At 34.8% G+C, this 17885-nt stretch overlaps 1 protein-coding gene across 1 annotated transcript in view; it reads left to right on the top strand.

Annotated features, from left to right (window-relative positions):
- The window catches only part of LOC121410131 (dynein heavy chain 12, axonemal-like), a 54264-nt gene that overhangs the window by 26859 nt on the left and 9520 nt on the right, over positions 1–17885 (top strand). The window contains exons 35-53 of the mRNA XM_041602016.1: positions 403–683; positions 809–1069; positions 2600–2792; positions 3294–3455; positions 3853–4047; positions 4472–4605; positions 5173–5416; positions 8721–8897; positions 9310–9531; positions 9769–9982; positions 10401–10569; positions 10850–10997; positions 11318–11463; positions 13060–13274; positions 13588–13780; positions 14572–14731; positions 15118–15323; positions 16078–16218; positions 16799–16813. Coding sequence (XP_041457950.1) covers positions 403–683; positions 809–1069; positions 2600–2792; positions 3294–3455; positions 3853–4047; positions 4472–4605; positions 5173–5416; positions 8721–8897; positions 9310–9531; positions 9769–9982; positions 10401–10569; positions 10850–10997; positions 11318–11463; positions 13060–13274; positions 13588–13780; positions 14572–14731; positions 15118–15323; positions 16078–16218; positions 16799–16813 — 3476 coding nt within the window. The remainder of the gene's footprint in view (positions 1–402; positions 684–808; positions 1070–2599; positions 2793–3293; positions 3456–3852; positions 4048–4471; positions 4606–5172; positions 5417–8720; positions 8898–9309; positions 9532–9768; positions 9983–10400; positions 10570–10849; positions 10998–11317; positions 11464–13059; positions 13275–13587; positions 13781–14571; positions 14732–15117; positions 15324–16077; positions 16219–16798; positions 16814–17885) is intronic.

The raw sequence follows: 17885 nt of genomic DNA on the forward strand, positions 1-17885 counted from the left end.
TCATAGATAACTTGCATCATATATGAATAGCAACTTCCACAGTTTATGATGAAATAAAGAGTGCAAAATCTAAAGCCATACAGGACTTTTATATTTAAATTCTCAATTCAAGTTTTACTTAATGCTTTTCTGTACATGTGATAAAAAAAGATATTTGATCAACAAAACTGAGTTCACACAAACATTTTTGTATGATGTTGTCTCTCAAGCACGACAATCTTTTGATGACTGAACCATCCATGGCTATATATCTATTTTGTCCACCTTCATGAATGTCCTTTTTCATGACAACGGTCCTAATAAAGATATCATATTTGTTTACTCCCTGCCTAATACTTCTATGATTTTTTTTTTTGGAATGTTGGTTGTATTATCATGATGATCAATCTTTTTTTTTAAAAGGCTAATGAGTTTCCACCAGAGTTGTTTACCAGTGGAACCATGGTTGTTCAGGGCACCATGGAGGTCTACAAACAAGCCATGGACAACCTTCTTCCTACTCCAGCCAAGTCTCATTACACTTTCAACCTTCGTGACTTTGCTCGTGTCATCAATGGTGTCCTCCTTATCAAGAAGAAGGCAGTAGAGAGCAAGAGGACGCTCACCAGACTCTGGGTTCATGAAGTCTTCCGTGTCTTCTACGATCGTCTAATTGATGATCAGGACAGAGAATGGCTGTTCCAGTGAGTACTCGTGTCATTTTTCAAAAATTACAAGTGATCTTGAAATATAAATCCTTATCCAAGCACAGTCTATTACCCAATATGACACCCTTCTTAATTTCTTTCACATCTTTTTTCTTGCTAAGGTTGTGCAAAACTCTTGTAAGAGATATTTTCAAGGATAGCTTTGAGGCCGTGTTTGAGCATCTAGACCCAGACCACCGAGGTATCAAGCAAGACAACATGCGTTCTCTTATGTTTGGTGATTACATGAACCCTGAGGCTGATGATGAAGATAAGATGTATGAAGAGGTGATGTCTCTTGAGGAGTTCAACAAGGTTGTAGACTTTCAGCTAGATGAATACAACCAAATGCATAAGAATGGGATGAATCTGGTTATCTTCAGGTATGTCTCAAACATCATGCTTGATATTTTGTTTTATGCATTCATCAGATATGGGTGTTTATCTCACCTGCGAAGCAGAGTGAGACTATAGGCGCCGCTTTTCCGACGGCGACGTCAACATCAAATCTTAACCTGAGGTTAAGTTTTTGAAATGACGTCATAACTTAGAAAGTATATGGACCTAGTTAATAAAACTTGGCCATAAGGTTAATCAAGTATTACTGAACATCCTATTAGAGTTTCATGTCACATGACCAAGGTCAAAGGTCATTTAGGGTCAATGAACTTAGACCATGTTGGAGGGATCAACATCGAAATCTTAACCTGAGGTTAAGTTTTTGAAATGTCATCATAACTTAGAAAATATATGGACCTAGTTCGTGAAACTTGGACATAAGGTTAATCAAGTATCACTGAACATCCTGCACGAGTCTCACGTCACATGACCAAGGTCAAAGGTCATTTAGGGTCAATGAACTTTGGCCGAATTGGGGATATCTGTTGAATTCCCATCATAACTTTGAAAGTTTATGGATCTGATTCATGAAACTTGGACATAATAGTAATCAAGCATCACTGAACATTTTGTGCAAGTTTCAGGTCTCATGATTAAGGTCAAAGGTCATTTAGGGTCAATGAACTTTGGCCGAATCGGGGGTATCTGATTACCATCATAACTTTGAATGTTTATTGGTCTAGTACATTAAACTTGGACATTAAAGTAATCAAGTATCTCTTAACATCCTGTGCGCGTTTCAGGTCACATGACCAACGTCAAAGGTCAATGAACTTTGGACGAATTGGGTGAAGTTGTTGAATTACCATCATAACTTTGAAAGTTTATGGATCTGATTCATGGAACTTGTACATAAGAGTAATCAAGTATCACTGAACATCCTGTGCGAGTTTCAGGTCACATGATTAAGGTCAAAGGTCATGTAAGGTCAATGAAATTTGGCCATGTTGGGGGTTTTTTTTGAATAACCATCATATGTCTGTAAGTTTATTGGTCTAGTTCATAAAAAGTGGACATAAGAGTAACCATGTATCACTGAACATCTTGTGCGAGTTAGAGTAGTATTCAAAGTCAGCACTGCTGCTATATTGAACCGCGTGATGCAGGTGAGACGGCCAGAGGCATTCCACTTGTTTTTCAATAAATATAAATGTTCTCAACTTGTAAATTTAATGAAATTCAAATATGAGTTATTTACAAAAGTTATATTTACAAAGATATTTGACTTTGGATACTGCATCATGGTATCAGTCAATGTGTGTACAGCATTTAATAAACATTACTGAAAACTTGTTAGATTTTTGTGAATGGAATTCAACAAAATTTCTTCACAATACAATAAGATAATGATTTACCCCCCAAAACCCATTTAGTTACAAAATCATTCAAAATATTCCACAATACTTTCCTCTTTTTTCTTCATCTCATTTCAATCTTGAATATATTCTCCCTGTTGCTCTCACCCTTATAATTTTCTCCATGCCATTATTTCCCTTTCTTTAATTGAAACCAAGGTATGTTCTTGAGCACTTGTCACGCATTAGTCGTATCTTGAAGCAGCCAGGAGGCAATGCTATGTTGGTAGGTGTAGGTGGTAGTGGTCGTCAATCATTGACCCGTCTCGCTGCTCACATGGCTGGCTTCAGTCTCTTCCAACCTGAAATCTCCAAGAGTTATGGCATGAATGAATGGAGAGATGATCTCAAGGTAAGAAGAAAGCCTACTTCCTGAAAAGATGCAGTTACACCATGTACTTCACATTAATGGTGGAACTCTTCACCTAGTCTTACCTCCATGCAAACCTTCAAAGGATAAAATATAAGAAAAGAAGTTACTAGTAATTACAGTTTTTCATATTGATAAGAATTGTATTGGTTTAAAATAAGTGCTGGTTGGAGTGGTCATATCAGAAATCTTTATTTACTTCAATAGTGTTGTTTACTTCATATTAGTTGTCACTTGAGATATTTGAGAAGTTACATCAATTTGGAAGTTGTTTTCATCAGAACTGTTAACATGTTTTTTTATTCCTAAACACAAAATATAAGAAAGTAATGCTAATACACTCTATTTATGTTGAACATTTCAGACATGATTCATTTTATTTATTTTTTATCTTTTATTTGGGGGGTGAGAAAAAATGCTTCAGGTATGGATATGTACAATCCAAAGTATTCATTCTTTACAACCATTATCTTTTCTTTATAGAATCTTCTGAAGAATGCTGGAGCATTCGGGAAACCTACAGCTTTCCTCATCACAGATACTCAAATCAAGGAAGAATCTTTCCTGGAAGATATTGATAACCTTCTCAATGCAGGTGAAGTGCCTAATCTTTATCCTCCAGATGAAAAGGCAGAACTGTTAGAGGTAAGGATAATGAAAACATTTGACTTGTACAGCACACATATTCATGCATTATCATTCTTGGGACACTTCTATATTGTTGTCCCCATTTGAGCTAAATATGCTTTCTTTATTTCCATAATATGACCTATTAAACTAAGTAAATTGTCGGTAACTTGATGGAGACTGACACACCTATTGATTTGGGAAAGTTAGCAGTCATAAGAGAGTATTCCAAAAACGTGAAATGAAACATGAGGATAGTACATAGTGATATATAAAATAGCAATGAATCTACATGTATATCCTCTTAAAATATGAAGTAGACATCTCAATATATATACAATGATTCGGGTTTTCTCATGGTTAGTAGATGAAAAACATATTAAAATCTTTTGATACTTTTCTGAAATGTTTCCAGGCCGTGAGACCAGCAGCTCAAGCAGGTGATAAGAATGCAGACTTCAGTCCACTGGCTCTCTTTGCCTTCTTTGTCAACCGCTGTAGGGAGAATCTCCATATCATCATTGCCTTCTCACCCATTGGAGACACCTTCAGGAATCGTCTGAGGCAGTTCCCATCCCTCATCAATTGCTGTACCATCGACTGGTTCCAGGTAAAGTGTTTTCAGGTTTTTAGAGCTATGTTAAATATGCATCTCATTGATTGAAAGTAGAGTTTTGTTGTATTTTCACTTTGCTGTGTATAAAACAATATGCTATATATTATATAATCATTTTGATTATCACCAAAAGAAAAAAAGTTACTTTGATAAAGATCATAATCTCGTTTCCAAAATACCAATTTTAGATTTACATAGCCTCAGTGATCTCATATTTTAAAGAGATATGATTTTCTTATTCCTTATTGGAATTCTTTCAAACATTTTTCTTATCACACATTTCATTTTATTACAATAGTTGATTACCCTTTATTGCACCTCAGTTTGGTAGACCTATGATTTTACTTTATATCTTATTATTTTATGAAGGTTTATTCAGAATCAAATATTTATGATTTTCTCCTTTCTTTATTTTTAGGCATGGCCAGAGGATGCCTTGGAAAGGGTAGCCAACAAATTTCTGGAAACAGTTGAGATGGAGGATGATGAGAGAGGCAGTGTTGTCAACATCTGCAAGCATTTCCATACAAGTGCTCGAAACCTTTCAGAAAAGTATGTAGTCATTGAAACTGGTATGAAAAAATCATTGTAGAAAAAGAATTGATTGATTGAAAATGTTTAATTAGTAGATTGCTGGGTGCCACCAAGATATTTTAATCGGAGGGGGGGGGGGGTGTCAAGATAACCCAAAACAAACATCATATTTTTCTCAATTGAATTATAGGGTATTTTTAATCACACGGCCCAGACCTCCTTTTTATGCTCTTTTCCCTTTTCTCTCTTCCTTGTTCTCTGTTTTCTTCCTTTTTCTCCTTTTGTTTCACTACTTAGAAAAAAAATAATGGGGAGTGGGTAGTCATCTCCCCTACCTTATGTAGTGCCACCTCTTTTATGGGGTGGTTATTATATCAAGTTAGTAGTCCATAATTAAGATCTGATTGATGAATTATGTCTTACTAAAATAGTTCTTTTTTACTTACATCGTACAATAAATAAATAGTTTACTACATATCTTGAATATTGATTGTACATAAATATGCTTACTATTCATGCCATATGAACTATTTCTATTTTCATTCCAAAAATATTGTATACTGAATGTCTTATTTGTTTCCTCAGGTTCTTTTCTGATTTGGGGCGACACAACTATGTAACACCAACATCATACCTAGAGCTGATCTCGGCCTTTAAGACCTTGCTTGGTAAGAAACGTGATGAGACAGCCAAGGCTAAGCGCCGTTATGTTGTGGGTCTTGAGAAACTCAAATTTGCTGAGAAACAGGTTGGTGAGATGCAGGTAGAACTGGTAGAACTACAACCCAAGCTTGTGGTGGCTTCAGAAGAAAATGAGAAAATGATGAAGGTTAGTTGTCTCTTAATTTTGTGAATAAAAATCATTTAGAGCTACAATGTATGTCCTTTCAGTATTGCTTTTGTTGAAATAGTTCTGAAAATAAAGAAGAACTTAATTATGTTGGACTGTTTATTGCAATCCTGCGGAGGGAACTGCTCTGCTCAGTTTACTTGGAGCGCAATGTGCAGAAAATATTTTTCAGATGTGTCGGGAATTGCATCACAATGGTTATTCAGTTTTCACCAAATACTCATTATAAGACATGATACACATTATGATATTGGAATGGAGACATGCAAGATGTATATCCTTATGGATGATAATGAATTGAATTGAAATTAAAGTGTTGGTTAGTGCATTGATGCATTAACCCTTTGCGTGCGGACCAGCGAATCCCGTTACCTCTCCCTGCGGCGGGGCCGTTTTGGTACATTGCTGATATTTGGATCTGTGGCGGTGTTTTCCCAATCAATTGCTAATTGCGCCAAACTGATGTATTTTCAGGATTTGTAGTAAATGTAAAGATGAAAGATCAAACATTTTTCTTTCTAGAAATAAAGGTTTTGCTTCTCAAATCATCAGAATAGTTAAGAAATTTACAAGGAAAAAGTTGTGTTATTTTGTAAAATCTTCGCTTTTCCCCAAGTCAATAGGCATTGTGTACAAAAATGCGTAAGGGCAATCAGCACGCGCGGACAGGTCGGGTTCGATCGATACCGCTTTGTTGTTTGCTCTGGTCCTTTTTTCATTTCCTATTGTCCCGCGGCTACTCATGAATGGTCTCTTTACCTGATTGTAGAGAGATTACGTGCAAAGTGTATAATTACAACGATAATCCGTTTTGGGTGAAATCACAGCATAACCAAATACCTTCATTTTCCAGAATGAATAAAAAAGCGTGAAGTTTCCCTTTCAAGTGCAATGATATGATTTAACACCGCGCAACGAAAGTCCGAAACTATTTTGTGACTTTGGGGGGCTTCAAGACGGTGGCCTCAACGTTTCACTAAAAATCGTCTTTGGTATCTTCTTTTCATAAATTATAGTTTCTAATAAAAAAAAACAATATTTTGTTCTTGAAGATTGCATACCAGTATTCGATATGTTTTCCGTTGCAATTTCAAAGAGTGAAGGGTGTAAATGTGAATCGGTGGATCTGAAATCATACCTCCCAACGCTCTCCTCGTCTCGTTCTACATTTCATTTTTCTTTATATCTCTTTTCCCTCCAAAATAACCATGCTACCGACTACTGTTATCACAATGAGAGAAAGTAAATTATTTTCATCTAATGAAATTGTAACATCCAAATTAAAAGTGTTTATTATGTTCTTCCATTTTATTCATTTTTTAACCGTTCTGGGTTTTTCACAACCGAAAACAAAATTAATAAATAAATCATGAAAGATTTGTATCCCGTTTTGTCTCTATCTTTTTAATCATTCAGTTAAATAGTACAAAGGTGTTGGAGTCGGAAGGAGGCGTCAGTCCATAAATTTGTGATTTTTTTTTTGGGGGGGCGGATCACTCCCTCCCACATTCAACTCAACCCCTCCATTATCAAAAATGCTCAACGGCCACTGTTATTTATACATCTTTTTAAAATATTTTGGTGTTGATGCTCACCAGAGTAAGCGCCCAAAAGGTATGTTTGCCGTAAAGAAAAGTATCAAGTGAACCTTTTTTTCCCTTTATATGGATCCTTTTCTACTACGCTATTCGCCAGAAAAAAGAAAGGCAAAAAAAGAAGTAAGAAACTGACGAAAAAGTAGGAAAATTTATAACATTTTTTAGGGGGGGGGAGGAGGTGGAAGATTGAGAGGGGTTTGTCGGGACATGCCAAGCAAACATGCTTTTGATAGGTGGATGCCTCACCGAAAATTCTCATTCTATTTCTCAATTTCCGATGAGAAAAATGTTAGTTCATTGTTAGTTTTAGCATTTGGACTGATTAGGACCGAGTTACGACAAACAAACATTGTGGGATTTTTTGTTGTTGGAATCTATAACCAAAACATAATGTCATGTTGTTATTCGTTTAAGTGGATAATCATGGAATGTTAGCAAAAGCGCACTTCTCTTTCGACCCTGTTATATCTGTCTCTCATTCTCTCTCGTCTGTGACATCTAAACATTTTTTTCTATAATTTCCCTAAATGGTTCTTCTTTCATTCTTATATGCATCATCACGAATGGGAAGCGCTTTTATGCAACTGACGGATGTCATAAGCACCTACGTGTTGTTGGTAAATGGGACAAAGTTTGTTGTTTTTAGTTCCGGTATGTTGGTCGAAATAAAAATTAAAAGTATTTATAAAAGCTTTTTGTATTGCTAAGTACGAAAAGCGTTCAATAAGTCATCTTCTCGATAAGCACTAATCTTCCTTTGTTCGGGTCGCTGATCATCTGTATCCTGCTCTTTTTGGAAGGAATTTGTTTGAGTGGCCGCCCTGACTTTCTTTTGTTCGGGTAGTGCGAATATCATGAAATACATGGACGTTTCCCTTTTGAAAAGAGCATAAGATGAATGGTGTGCTAAACTGCTTTCTTTTCTCTCTTTCTTTAACAGAATAGTAGACAAAAATAAAAAATATAAGACAAAAATGGATAAACGCGTAGCTTATTACGTGACGATCTTGCAGAAAAAGATGTTAGTGCACAATATGGATCAAATCACGTATAAGAACAAATCACGTGATCAGGCTTTTTGCGCGTGCGTACGTGCTCGTCACCGAATTTATTCTTCCCCGTCTGACTCCAACGAAAAATCGGGTAAAGTTGAAATGATTTCCTATTTTCAGAATTTTCCCCACGTAGCTGTATATTTTTTTCATTCTGTTTTCAAAATAGGTGTATAAAGGAAATAGTGTTAGAGGTTTGAGTACATAACAATTACGTAAAAGCTGAAAAACTTCATCGAATTTAACCAAAAAAGTCTCGGCTTCTGTAGAAGCCCGTCGTAGCTAAGTAAATGACACGCTGGGCTTCTGTGGAAGCCCGTCGCACGCAAAGGGTTAAATCAGGGAAAAGTGCTCTTTTCATTCCGCACATAATGTTGTTTTGATAGCATTGGTGTTATGGATGGTATCAATCACCCTCAATTACATTTTTTTTTCAGTCAATAGAGAGACTTTCCATACATGAAAGATCATCAATTATCTCTTTTTCTATTTTTGGAAAGGGGTACATTAGTAATTTTGTGGGAGTAGAATATATCTATTGAGTCTCACTCAGCTCAACTTATGGAAGGTTGCCTTACATTATTTGATATTCTAATGGTTATTACTGAAATTTTTGTCACTTGTTTATTCCAGGTGATAGAGAAGGAGTCTGTAGAAGTGATGGCTACCAGTGAGGTGGTGAAACGTGATGAAGCGTCAGCTAATGAGCAAGCTGCTGCTGCTCAAGCTCTCAAGAATGAATGTGAGAGTGATCTAGCTGAAGCTATCCCAGCCTTGGAAGCTGCTCTAGCTGCTCTCAACACACTCAAGGTATGTATATTAGATTTGAAAAATAAGAATGAAGTTTTTCTTGTTGTTGTCACCAATGTGGAAAAAGGTGAAGGATACCCTCTCAGTGTCATATGTTGTCTGTCTGTCTGTCCGTTTACAGCATTTGCCCATTTCTTAGCAGACTTGGAGGATTAATGCTATACAGGGACCTTAATATTGATTTAAGGTCAAAGGCTATTTGATTTCATCAAAAGTTAAATTCATATTTACCTGTTACTTGCTTGTTTCTATTTTACTTATTAGTGTTTTATCAGGAAGAGACAAAGTCTGACTATTGATTGGTTTGTGAAACATAGTCCAATGCAAAAGTATCTTTACTTGATATTACCTTTTCAGTCTTTATGAGTGTTCCAATAATTGTGATTGTACCTTTGGGTTTTTTTTTTGCCAGCCTGCTGACATTGCTGTAGTAAAGACGATGAAGAATCCCCCTGCTGGTGTGAAGCTTGTGATGTCTGCTGTTTGTGTTATGAAAGACATCAAACCTGAGAAAATTGCAGACCCTGCAGGTACTGGTGGAAAGATCCTAGACTACTGGGGACCTTCTAAGAAACTTGTAGGAGACATGAACTTCCTCAACATGCTCAAGACTTATGACAAGGACAATATCCCAGTGAGTACAGAAAAAAAAACATGGCAATAGGCATTCAGTGAAAACAAAATCATTAGGAATTTTGAAAACTTGTTGTTGAGCAGGATGATTAAGACATGCTACTCTTTAGATCTGATCAGAATTTATTTTAACTTACCTTATTTTCTTTGCATGAAAGGATAGTTGTCAATAATTAGATTCTTTGGTAGGATGATTGTTGATTCTTATATCAAATAACTTTCAATATTGTATTAATAGGTGGCAACGATGAAGAAGATCCGCAGTGAATACATGACCAACCCTGAGTTTGATCCTGCTAAGGTAGCCAAAGCTTCTTCTGCTGCTGAAGGCTTGTGTAAGTGGGTAACTGCTATGGAGGTCTATGACAGGGTGGCCAAGGTTGTTGCTCCAAAGAAAGAGAAGCTGAAGGAAGCAGAGGAGTCTTTAGCAACCACTATGTCAATCCTGAATGGTAAGAATGATATGCCTTGATGCACTTAATCGTATTGTTATTATTGGATAACAATGCTACATTGCAAAAGCCATACTCATCTATTCTGTCTTGTCTCCATGCTGTGTAATTTTTTATTTCCTTTTGTTCCCCATAATCATCTAACAATACAATAATAAAAATTATCATCTATATTGAGCGTTTTAGCCATACATTAAAAATGAGTATTTTGGTCTGCATCAATTGCCTGTGCAGTATCAGAGCATATCCCTAAAATGACTGAAATCCGACAAATATCCCATAGGCGCCTGTACAAAATTAAGCGTTGAGTATGAGACAATATGGTATTCCATTCTGAGCCATCCAATGTAATATAATTATTAGACTCATGATACAAATAGAGGGTTATATTTAAACCATGTTTATCTTTATCCAACAGCCAAACGAGCTGAGCTGAAGGCCGTTGAAGAACGTCTGCAGGCTCTCAAAGATCAGTTCCAGGAGATGACAGACAAAAAGGACCAATTGGAGAAGCAAGTAGACCTTTGTGCTAAAAAACTAGAGAGAGCAGAAAAGCTCATTGGTGGACTTGGTGGAGAGAAGGAAAGGTAGGAGTCATTTCACAATCATAATTTAACACAATTATTTTCCTTTTTGCTGAAGTCTAGTGTTGGCAAAATAATTCATCATGATGGGAAATAAAAATATTCAGTAAATTGTTGTATGATTATATCTCTGAAATAGTAACATTTGTTTTAGAAAAATCTTTTATTTGTAAGTAGCATGTGTTGGATGATATGATTAGGAGAAGTGATTTCCAAGACACACTGGGCCACAAGTATCAATTGTGATTGTATGATTAATGTAAAAATCCTTTTCAAAATATAGGTGGACATTAGCAGCTGCCAATTTGCAGAGCATTTATGACAACTTGATTGGTGATGTTTTAATATCATCTGGTGTCATTGCCTACCTTGGAGCCTTCACTTCATCCTATAGACAAGCTTGTACTACAGACTGGACTAAGCAATGCACGGTATGTTTCCACTTTACCCTTGTTTAGGAACACAATGATATACTTGTGAATTCATGAAGCATAGAAACAGCCGTTTCTCTGATAATATCCTTGCATTTCTTTAAGCACCAGTGTTTTATGTCTTTATTAGAATGTCTTACTTAATTACACAAATATTTTCTGTATATTTATCAGTATTGTGGTATTTGTTCTCCAGAATGACCCTAGAATATTACTCAGTAAAAAAAAAGATCCAAGTAGTTTAAATGAATATACTGTACTTAAGAATAGTTACATTTGCAACTTATTTTTCTATGGTTTTTATTCTGTGTTTGCAACAGGAGAAGAATATTCCATGTTCAAATGAATTTTCATTGAGTAACACTTTAGGAGAACCCATAAAGATCAGAGCCTGGAACATTGCTGGTCTCCCTACAGACAACTTCTCAATTGATAATGGTGTGATTGTTGACAATGCCAGACGATGGTGAGTGATCTTCCTGGTAAAGGTGGGAGGTTACTTTTAAAGCAAATAATGCATTTGAGTAGACCCCTATCCTTGACAAATTGTGGATTTCAGGCAGCAAATATATCAATGCTTTGTCCATGTAATGACCTATCATCCATTCCATTGTAACTTGTGTGACATTGACACAAAATTCAAACTTCTTAAGACTGATTACTTGAAAATCGTATATTGCAGACTTGTTTTTCCTATTTATTTCAATCAAATTATTGATAATACTAATACACATTGTCCAACAAACTGAATTTACAGTCATTTTTGTAGGAGATATTTAAATTTGTTTGTTGTGACTTGCATGACACAACAATATTGACAATTTCTGACCTTTCTCTTCTTGTCTGTAATTTCCTAAGAAGATACTTGCCAGATTTTGATAAAATTTTCTGGAGAGTATTTTGAATCATTTGGAAATATGATTTATTTTAAAAATTCATGATGTTGTTTTGAGTTGATTGCCATTTGAAAATGTGACACAGGAGTGTGACTGTCATGACAAGTATAATTTTGGACTACAAATTGAACAAATTATCATGATTTTATACAGTAAAATGGGCCAAATTCCATTCAAACAGAACATTTATGGTCATTTGCACCCTCTTTATCTTTAAAACTAAGGAATTTTAAAGTCATGCTCTGATACATCTACTTACATGAAAGTTTAAATGTGGGACTACCTATTGTAATCACAAATGTGTTACTGATAGCATTCAACACAGTTTTTAAAATAAAAGTAATCATTCAGGCCTAAACAATTGACATCTGCCTGAAAAATCGCAATCATTATCCTATTTCCCAAAATATTGCTTGTTTTGTGATATGTGACTCGCGTGATATACGCTAAAAAACCTTAAAGTGACTCGCATGACAGCTTTTTAGGGTGTTTTTTCATAATGAAGGGGTGTCCAGTTGGCAATCTTCTTCGCTGGTTTGATTTAGGACTATATGCTCCTTACTTTTTATCAACTACAAATTACACTACCCGATACGTTTTGAATAAACTTAACTACGGATGTATTTTTGTTACTTGCGTGACACATTTTTTCGAGGGTATTATTAACTTGAAATATTGTCAAGCTCGATATAAAAAAGTGCAAAAAACAAAATGATAAGTTTAAATGGCTGGAAGATATGACAGAATACAAAAAATGGTGCATTTACAGACAACAGAACACATTTTTATTAGTGTCATTAAAAAAGTTACAAAAGACATACGTTTTCATGCAGAGTTGACATCTCTTTTAGATCGTGTATTTTGTTCATTTTTAGATAAAAGGCTGTGAAAAAATCAAATTTTCACCTTTTGGACATGTACCTAGCCAAAGATAAATGTTCTTCATTGATTGGTTTAACTTGAAATTTGAAGCTTAGAGTGTCTAGTTACATGGTATGGCTGGTTATGAAATAAGACTTGTGAGGTTTATAGTGTATTTGACTTTCTTGCATTTATAATGAATGATTTATAGAACCATTGTACTTTGACTACATGATGGTGATGAAGTATATATTCATTGTTTGTCCATTTTGTAAACTGAAGATTTGCCTTTTTGCTTTTGGCAGGCCCCTTATGATTGATCCACAAGGTCAAGCCAATAAGTGGGTGAAGAACTCTGAGAAAGATAACAAACTATCTGTCATCAAGTTGACTGACGGTGACTATATGAGGACACTTGAAAACTGTATACAGTTTGGCACTCCCTTGCTTCTTGAGAATGTTGCTGAGGAACTTGATCCTTCACTAGAGCCATTGTTACTCAAGCAAACCTTCAAACAGGGTATGTTCTTCCATTGCAATTCTCATATCTTATCCAAATGGAAATGTAAGATAAAGGTTGATGATGACTATTTGGCCATGTTTTCAACAGCTTTCATGAAAATGTGTTTGATAATGTCGATTGTATATTAAGATGGAGCAGCCTTTGTTTCCATGGACTGTTGTGTAATAGAAAGTTTCTGTAAATGGGTGATGATTAGATATGTTGTTGATAAGGAAAGAAAATTGTAAGAAATCAAGAATTCCAAAAATAAGCTGACGTCAGTAACCTTAACATATTAGTTGAATTCTTTCACTGACTTCATGTCATGCAGGAGGTGTTGATTGCATCAAGCTTGGAGAGAGCGTAATAGAGTATTCTCAAGACTTTCGATTCTACATCACAACTAAGCTACGCAACCCTCACTACCTACCTGAACTCTCTGTCAAGGTCTCACTTCTTAATTTCATGATTACCCAAGATGGTTTAGAAGATCAACTCCTTGGAATTGTGGTTGCTAAAGAAAGGTAAAGGTTTACTCTCGTATAGTGTAGAAGTCTGTTTTACTACATGTTGCTACTACTTCAAGTCTTCATCTAAGATTTCCTTGCCTGTAATTTTTTTTGTGTGTATGATATTGGAACTTGAGGTTGTCATTCTTCTCTTCAGCGAAATCAAACTTTATGTTTAAATATTTGATTTTATTTTGTAGAATGGTTTATGGTACACCATGTAGTGGCTCTTAGAAGAACTAAGAAAATTAAATAGTTCAGAAGTAAAGAAGATGGACAGTCAGCCTGCCTGAAATGTCAAGTCTTCTCAAGTCTTGTTCTGCAATAGAATTGCAGACTTGAGCCAGCCTTCTTATCTCTTCAACTACTCAAACCTCTCAACTTTTCTGGTGTATTTTCCTATAAAGGACTACACTCAATTCAGGAAAGAATACTCTCCTTCCCAGTCTTCTACTCTCTCACCACTCCATTTCACTCCTACCACTTTTCCATTTTTCTGTCCTTCTAGGACTCAAAACATGGTGTACCATAAACCACTTTTGCAATTGTTCATACCACAATGGAAACATCATTTGATTTTCTTTGTTTTGGTCTCATATATTCAAACAATGTGATGAGATTAAATGCAAATTTAATTTGTGTTAGATTCAGGTTAGGCCGTGGTGGGGTTCTGAACACATGTCCCTCTAAATGCAAGGCGAGAGTCATAACCGCTACACCATGATACTTCCACTATTAAAATTGAGTCATAAATATGTGATGGAAGTATTTTAACATCTCCTTATTCATCTTCTTTCCCTCTTTAGACCTGAGCTAGAGGAGGAACGACAGGCTTTGATCCTCCAGAGTGCAGCAAACAAAAAACAGCTCAAGGAGATTGAAGATAAGATCTTGGAAACCTTGTCATCTTCAGAAGGCAACATCCTAGAAGATGAAAGTGCCATCCTTGTCTTAGACTCATCTAAAGTGAGTCTATTTTTAAAGTCATCTTGCTGTTAATGTCATCCTTATCAAAGAAATAAAAGTGGCTTTGTACTTTGTGAATTTTTTTTTTAAATGTAGATCTTCTCTAAATTCTCCTGATTTATGTAAAGGAAACATGTAATAATCCTCATCATTGGTGTCTTTGTGTCTCAAAAAGCAATAGTTTTCTTTGCTTAAGTGTCAATTAATGCTAGTGCAACATTTGTAATGAATGTACAAGCCAATTCTCGATAGGCATGCTTTGTTGCATGAAAAACATTATCAGTGAATAACAAGTAATATTTAATTTAGTATTCACAAGAATATGCAGATTTCTTTGGTGATGTGAGTTCTTTAATTGCATTCAAATAACCGTTTGTCCTTGATAGGTTTTATCAGATGAGATCTCTAAGAAACAGAAGGTTGCTGAGGAAACAGAAAAGAAATTGAACGAATCAAGAGCAGGCTACCGTCCTATTGCCAAACATTCTAGCGTTCTTTTCTTCTCGATCGCTGACTTGCCTAACATTGATCCCATGTATCAATACTCACTCACTTGGTTTGTCAATCTCTACATCAATTCCATTCAAGACAGGTAAAACTACACTTTCCTTTAGAATTATTATTTATATATATATTATATATATATATATATATATATATATATATATTTATATATATATATATATATATATATATATATACACACACACACAAATAATGTATAAGAAATTATCAATATTTTAGCAGTCTCAAAAGAAGAGAATACAAATGCAACTTAGTTTTAAGATTGTTTACTGTAATACTGTTTAATGAATTTGAGTGTGTGCATCTTGGAGTTTAGAAATATGGTAACAAGAGCAGAATATAATCTCTTGGTTTCAATAATTTTATTTAATCTTTAATTTCATAGCTATTTTATATCTATTTTTATACGCCCATCTAGACGGGACGTATTATGGTATCACGCTAGGTGTCTGCCTGTCCGTTCGTCCGTCCGTTACTTTTCCTAAGTGTGATAACTTCAGTTTAACTTAACCTAGGCTCATATAATTTGGTGTGTATAATACTAGCATAGATCCCAGGAAGCCTATTGATTTTGAGGTCAAAAGGTCAGATGTCAAGATCACAGTGACATCTTTTCTCCTTACACTTCTAAAGTCCTTATTAATACGATATCTGTAGTTTAACTTAACCTATAGGCTCATATAATTTGTTGTGTATGATGCTACCAATAACTTAATTTTCTGTGTTACAGGTGGGCGTATTAGGTGCTCGCATTTGTGACACTTGTTAATCTTGAAATCTTTTTTTTTATCCTGCATTTTTCTGATTTATTCTTGTTATAGCAATAAGTCCAAGATTTTGGAACGTCGTCTGCGTTACCTGTCTGACCACTTCACCTATAATCTATACTGCAATGTATGTCGTTCATTATTTGAGAAGGATAAGCTCCTCTTTTCTTATCTTCTCTGCATCAATATTCTTCTGTAAGTAGTGACATGTTTATTACCCAGTAATAATGAATCAGTTGGCTCTATTTCCTTTCTTGTCATATATTTTTCCATTTGATCATTTTATTGTACATCACCTCACACATTTTCTCATCCAAGTCATTAGGCTTTAATTGACTTCTATGGATTCATTATTTTCATTTACATATAAATTTATCATTTGTCCTGTTTGTAAATGATATTCAATTCATTTAGGTTTGATAGAGTAGATACCTTACATAATCATTTTTTCAATATTCTTGTATCATGTAAAGATGACAGTATATTGTCGTCGATAAAGGAATCTCTTTTTCGTTTGTCATACTATTTGTACAATATTTTCAGCAAAACACAATACCAAACACATTTCATATTTTAATCTAGTATATTTTTCATGTGCTACATATTTAATTCCTTATTTTATTCATGAAAAATACCTTTCCAGACCTTTGCCTGCTCATAACCCAGAGCTTGATTATTCATCAAACAGTAGTGTATTTGCATGAATTATATATGGCTTATTATCAAATGTATACGACATATATCTTCTGAACTATAATTTTCATCAATTATACAGGGCTGCTCCGGATACGTAAGTTGTTTTCTTCCAATCAAATTGCATGTGTGAAAAAGGCAATGCATAGTTTTTCAAAATTGAAATTGATTAAAAGGAATGGGCACTTCTTTTTTCGGGATTTTGATAATGGCTAGTATAAAAACAACCATTAAATGATTATTATTTTGATTCATTTGAATTTATGGCAAAGTGTTCTGGCTAAATTCTGTTAAAAAAAGTTTGAATATGTATTGTCCATTATTTTAAAAGATGTATGTTCCCAATTTGAAATCACCCAAATTTTGATGAAAACTTTGCATTGTCTCTACCTCTACATTTTGATGGTTCTGTTTTATCCCTGAATTTCCTTATTTAACCATAAAGCCCACCCCTGTGTTGGTTACTCAAACATTTACTAACATGGCACGGTTTTGCACAGATTTTACTGACTTTGTTTTATTGTTTACAATTGTTCTTGTTATGACATTGTTTTCAAGAAATGAATATTATTAATCTGGATTAATGTAGATGAGGTTTTTGGATGGATAATAATAGCATCAGCATGAAATCACTGTACCAGAATTTTATAAGTTTCATACACATAAATATTGAATAGTTTCTGTTTAAGCACAAGGGATCAATCATTCCCAGTTTTAAGTTTTATTGTCTCATCTGGCCGCTTTTCTGACGGCGGCGACGGTGTCAACATTGATAACCAAGGTTAAGATTTCAATAATTGTAATAATTGTAAATTTATATTGCGCAATTTTTATTTGGATATACTCAACTGCGCAGTACAGTACATAACAGATAAGCAGAAAAACAATTATTAACAGGATATGCAAAAATTTTAGAAGCAAATTTAAGTTCGCTAAATTAATCGAAGAAAAATAAGTGAAGATTAATTATTTCTACAAAATACATAAAAAAAATGACCTATTTATTAAAAACTTAGATAGAAAGTATATGGCCCTAGTTCATGAAACTTGGACATAAAGGTAACCAAGTATTACTCACATCCTGCATGATTTTCAGGTCACATGGCCAAGGTCAAAGGTCACTTAGGGTCAACTAACTTTGACCATGTTGGAGGTATTTGTGGAATTGT

Source organism: Lytechinus variegatus, chromosome 3 (genome assembly GCF_018143015.1).
Source record: "Lytechinus variegatus isolate NC3 chromosome 3, Lvar_3.0, whole genome shotgun sequence".
Taxonomy (NCBI): domain Eukaryota; kingdom Metazoa; phylum Echinodermata; class Echinoidea; order Temnopleuroida; family Toxopneustidae; genus Lytechinus; species Lytechinus variegatus.